The sequence below is a fragment of the Trachymyrmex septentrionalis genome, unplaced genomic scaffold, assembly GCF_001594115.1.
Source record: "Trachymyrmex septentrionalis isolate Tsep2-gDNA-1 unplaced genomic scaffold, Tsep1.0 scaffold310, whole genome shotgun sequence".
NCBI lineage: Eukaryota > Metazoa > Arthropoda > Insecta > Hymenoptera > Formicidae > Trachymyrmex > Trachymyrmex septentrionalis.
This window is the reverse complement of record NW_017305475.1, coordinates 31,311-36,351: the sequence shown is the minus strand read 5'-3', so window position 1 is coordinate 36,351 and position 5,041 is coordinate 31,311. Positions and strand designations below refer to the sequence as shown.

The 5,041-nt window shown below is 30.1% G+C and overlaps 2 protein-coding genes across 2 annotated transcripts; one reads left to right on the top strand and one right to left on the bottom strand.

The window, feature by feature from the left end:
• Positions 1 to 814: 814 nt before the first annotated feature.
• LOC108749749 (protein KRTCAP2 homolog) lies at positions 815 to 2,112 on the top strand. The gene is made up of 3 exons (XM_018488681.1): positions 815 to 838; positions 1,168 to 1,386; positions 1,668 to 2,112. Exons 1-3 carry the CDS (start codon positions 835 to 837, stop codon positions 1,838 to 1,840), a joined length of 396 nt encoding a protein of 131 aa, XP_018344183.1. The 5' UTR covers positions 815 to 834; the 3' UTR covers positions 1,841 to 2,112.
• A 61-nt stretch (positions 2,113 to 2,173) lies between these two features.
• On the bottom strand, positions 2,174 to 4,352 carry LOC108749744 (stomatin-like protein 2, mitochondrial). Its single transcript, XM_018488673.1, has 7 exons — positions 4,187 to 4,352; positions 3,996 to 4,109; positions 3,662 to 3,809; positions 3,325 to 3,573; positions 2,932 to 3,087; positions 2,518 to 2,762; positions 2,174 to 2,430 (listed from the first exon to the last, which is right to left on the bottom strand). The coding sequence occupies exons 1-7, from the start codon at positions 4,247 to 4,249 to the stop codon at positions 2,245 to 2,247; spliced, it is 1,161 nt and encodes a 386-aa protein (XP_018344175.1). The 5' UTR covers positions 4,250 to 4,352; the 3' UTR covers positions 2,174 to 2,244.
• Between the last annotated feature and the right edge of the window lie 689 nt (positions 4,353 to 5,041).

Genomic DNA, 5,041 nt, shown 5'->3' with positions numbered 1-5,041 from the left:
AATTTTATATAATTATATGTAAAATATTTTTTCTCGAGTACTTATACTATTTTCAATTTAATATTTTTTTAATGACAATTTTGTACAATTTATGTTTTAATTAAGGTATTATTTAGTATCAGAATATTTGTTTTTACCCTTTTTTAGATTCTTAGAGTTACATTTTTTAATAACAAAAATGCTTAAGAAATAAAACGGGAAAATATCTATTACTAAAAACGCTGTTCTGGAAAACAAAATTAAAAAGTATTATTTGGAAGTGTTAAAGTTCATTATTTTTACATTTCTCTATTTCATTAGAGTTTAACTAATGTAAATTTAACTAAAATATAATATTCTAGTAAAAAAATATAATTATAAAAATAAAAACTTTTTGGGATATTTCAAAATCTCAACTGTCTACTTGTGTTTTAAAAATCTACCTATTTATTCAAAAGTTAAAGGCAGAAGTTCTCAAATTAAAATACGTAGCTAATGAAAAAAATTTATAATTGATTTCAATGTCATTTTTATACCTACTGTGTTTGAAATTTTATTGTAACCGATCTTGCTAATGAGTTAGAAACATTTAAGTTAATCAGAACTCCGGGTCTCCAGTAAAGAATGAGTGGAACATCTTTGAATCAATTGAGCATTGCTTGTTGGTGTTGCTGACGTGTTGCTGACATTTGTACGCATGGAATAGTACGTATGCATGCCGGTTGTCCAAACTGTGATTAACCTGTGCTAATGTCAGTGAATGTGCAGGGATTTGTACACAATTTATGTAAATTCTCGCTGTGAGAAAAGAAAGAAAGGATAGGTCTATGATTATTTCTAAATTTTTCAACAACGATGGGTAAGTATCAGCGCTTTAAAAGTTATATTTTTAAATGATCAAATATTAAAAAAAATTTAACTTGCATGCTATAAAGAGGAGTTATCAATTGTCAGGTGATATTTCAGTCTCGTCTTGATCTGATAATTTTATTAAATTAACCAAAACAAATTGTTTGTGCCTCCAAAAATAAATCCAATACACGAAAAATGTCTAGAATCGTTTCTGCAATTGTTAGTGCATAAGCAATATATATTATATATGTAAGGCAAAAGGATAGTAATTTTTATTTATCTTTTGTTACTCATTAATATTATTGCTAATATTAACATTACATGTTGATGTTACAGCTGTTAGTAGTGGAATGTCATTTATGCTATCATCGATATTGGTGGTGTTATTGTTCTCTGGTATGCAGATGTATAAAGTCTGGCTCAGTTCGTCACAGATGGGAACCATTCTCGGAGGATTGATAGGATCTTTGTTGTTCATGTGTACATTGACTGCTGTGGGAAATCTCGAAAGTACCTTATTCGGAAAGTCTTTCCAACAGAAATTACTCCCAGAAGGTATGTAGAAACTGACAGAAAAAAGTCTCTTAAAAGTCAAACTAATCAAATTGGCAAATTTCTTAATTTTAATACCAGATATATAATTAGTGTAAAGTATAATTTTATTTATCTTTTTATTTCATTATTAGAATTTATCAATTTGACTTCTGAGAGACTTTTGTATTGCAATTGTGTTGTTTAATATTATAAAGTGAATTATATATATATATTTAAGTTGATAGTATACAAATAGTTTTTAAATGATATACGTAAGCTGATATATCTTTGTTTTGTTACAGTGGTCTTCTCATTGACTTTAAGTCTAATTGCTTCTGCTTTAATCCACCGTGTATCCACTACAACTTGTTTAATATTCTCTCTGGTTACACTGTATTATATGAATAGAATTTCTCAGGAAACGTATGGTGTGTCTATACAAAATACAATCATGCAGTCCAAGAAACGCAAGTGAATAAGCATAAGGATATTTGTGCGACATATCTTTTTACCTATCATGTACACCATAATATATCATACGTTCTACATAAAGCTTCCATTTGTAATACAATGCCAATTGGAAATTGTTCGATATTATTTTATCTAAGATATTGAGTGGTTTAAGACTTGTACTAAAAAACTGAACCTCAATTATGAGCTATTTCCTTATCAACTTGTATTTATATAAATGTATGTAAATTTTGAAAGAGTTTGTGATGCAATAAGAAAAGGGTTTGACTAATGAAACAAATTTGGATGTATGTAATTCTTTATGATAATATTAGTTTATGACAATATCATGATATTTACACCGCGAAAAATTTAATTAAATAACATGCAAAAAATATGAAAATATTTCTTTATTGCAGATATAAATATTTATAATATTCCAGGCTTTTGTTCTTCCGTTTTTCTATGCTTCTCAGCTTCTTCCTTATCACTGAAATACTCAAATGTTTCATCAGAATCTTCCATGTGAACATTTGATTGATTACTCATTACTTGTTTTGTTTGCTCATTATTGTTTCTGTGGTCTGGCATCACTTGTTTATAAATTGCCATCGCCTATAGAACGTAATAAAACAAAAAATCTTGATATACTATTATTAAAATTTTAATGAATAATAAAAAAACAAACAGTGGGCGACAAACCTGTGCTACAAACGTTGGAACATCTCCTACGTTGCTTGGCAATATCAACGTATTATTAACTTTTGCTAATTTGTTGAATGCATTGACATATTGTTCTGCTACGCTGAGCGCCGCTGCGTTTTTTGCATCCGTGACACCAAGTGCACCTGCAACTATTTGTAATCCCTTCGCTCGTGCCTCCGCCACTGCTACTACCGCTGCGGCTTCTCCAGTGGCTTTGTTTATTTGCTCTTGCCTTGCTGCTTCTATAGTAGTAATCAAGTTTATCGTTACAAAAATAAAATTTTTCTAATAACACTAATTTTGTGTTCACATATGTATACGATATTAAATTTACGATTTTTCAGATAAATTCAAAAAGCAGTATGCAAGTTGCACTGTGAGTAGAAGCTATACTCAATATGAATAGTACACCTGAAGCTAAAATTCGTGCGAGTCGTTTGCCCTCGGCCACATTTATCTCAGCCTCCCTAACACCTTCAGATTCTAATATCGCAGCACGTTTCTTTCGTTCGGCTTCTACCTGCATTTGCATTGCTTCCTGTACCCTTAATGGTAATTTTATATCTCCTAAAATATCAATATACATTTAATAAATTTAATGAAGAACATTGTATATTTGTCTATTTTGGATAGAAATTTTTTTTTAGTTTTAGTAGAGCAATCTGAGATATCTGTTATGGTCTATTCTGTTAAGGTCTATTCTTTTGGGCATCTCTCCAAGAGGAAAGAAGAGGAAGAAAGATGAACCGGTGCAAAAGTTTAGCCAAAAAGAACAGGCCTATAATTACTACTTTTACAACTTACGTATCTCATATCTCAGACACGTTATTCCCCATGCACTGCTCGCCTTGTTGATACTTTCAACAATGGAAACGTTTAATTCTTCCCTTTCCCTAAATACTTTATCTAAAGATATTTTTCCTAGCTCAGATCTCATGGTAGTTTGGGCTACTTGAATTACTGCAAACTCAGCATCCTCAACGCCATAGGATGCTAGATAAGGATCGGTTACTCTTAAATACAATACCGCATCGATATTTAAAGTCACATTATCTGAAATTAAATAAAAAAATATTTTATTACGAATACCATGTTATAAAGATATAATATTCTTAGAGTTTATATTAGACAGCATAGCTACCTGATGTAACTGCACTTTGTTGTGGCACATCTATTGCTAATTCCTTTAAAACTTGCACATACTTAACTCTATCGATGATAGGAAGCAAAATATTCAGACCTGGTTCTAAAATTTTATGAAACTTCCCCATTCGTTCGACGATCCATGCCTAAGTAAAACGCTTTCCTTTAGGCTAGTGATTGCCAAACTAATTTTATATATAGTTTTATTTCAAATAATTTAAAAAATTGTAAGTTGAATAAAAGCTAACTTAATACTAATCAGAAGTATGTATGAATCATGTACAGTAATTGGCATATGTTACAAATATATTGTTCATTAAACAATGACAAACCTGTTGTTGAGGAACGAACATTACAACAGTGTTTATTGGATTTAACGGTTTATATCGTGAATTTTGCGTAACAGAACTAAACATTTTATTTCCTACGCTTGCAAACATGTGATCCTGCAACGTGAAATATTCCGTGAAACTTATAAGAATTAAAAATCTTTTCGTAGTCGAAATTGTGAGATATATTTCACCTTAACAAATCCCAAGTTTCTCGCCAATATCATTGCACTACCAAACACTGTACGTTTATACATCCTTTTATTATACTGACTTTAAGTATATACAAAGAATATAATATAAATTGACAGATTGTGGTTTTTTTCTAGGTTATATGACAAGAATAACGCAATATTAGAAAAATAACCCGGCATCGCCCAGCATAGAATATGATGCAATAGAAGGACAACTTGTCACCAGATATTCTGTCATGTGAGAATATGAAACGAGGTTATAAAAGTAAGCGAATTTATTAGAATATTTATAATTTCATTGATAAAATTTACTAAATTTGCTCACTTTAATTTTTATCTTGATTAAGGACCGACAGGAGTGACAACTCATTTAAATCTCATTAGTTGTACAGTTACATATAATATCTGCACTCTATCAAACTACCGTATATATTGGATATATTCAGAACGACAATCATTGTTCGTTTTCGAAAAAAGAACAAGTTTGGAAAAATATAAAAAAATTCTTTATGCACAATTATATACAATTTTTATATATAATTATACATAAGTAATTTTCGTACATTTTTTCAAACTTGATTTTTGTCATAAACAAATAGTGCGGAAATTACCCTTTTAATTTACATGTATTAACATATTTCATAGAAAATTATGTATGTGTTATAAATATTTATGCATGTTATGAATACGATCTAACATCATAAAAACATGTGTCAAGTTCGTACAGGTTTATCTATTCTCAGAAAACGCACGGCTTCAAATTCCGGGAAAGACTGAATTTTTTTGCGCGTAGCGTTTATATACCACATTCGAAAGCTAGCGTGAGTCAGCTAAGCCAATAAGCATCGCGCAGAG

Bases quoted from the DNA above. Each gene is read 5' to 3' on its own strand.
- LOC108749749 (XM_018488681.1), top strand. The intron at 1,387-1,667 runs GTATGTAGAAAC...GTTTTGTTACAG, and splicing joins ACAGAAATTACTCCCAGAAG to TGGTCTTCTCATTGACTTTA.
- LOC108749744 (XM_018488673.1), bottom strand. From the start codon at position 4,249: ATGTATAAACGTACAGTGTTTGGTAGTGCAATGATATTGGCGAGAAAC. The intron at 3,088-3,324 runs GTAAGTTGTAAA...TTGATATTTTAG, and splicing joins GTGTCTGAGATATGAGATAC to GAGATATAAAATTACCATTA. The intron at 2,763-2,931 runs GTGTACTATTCA...TTACTACTATAG, and splicing joins CGCACGAATTTTAGCTTCAG to AAGCAGCAAGGCAAGAGCAA.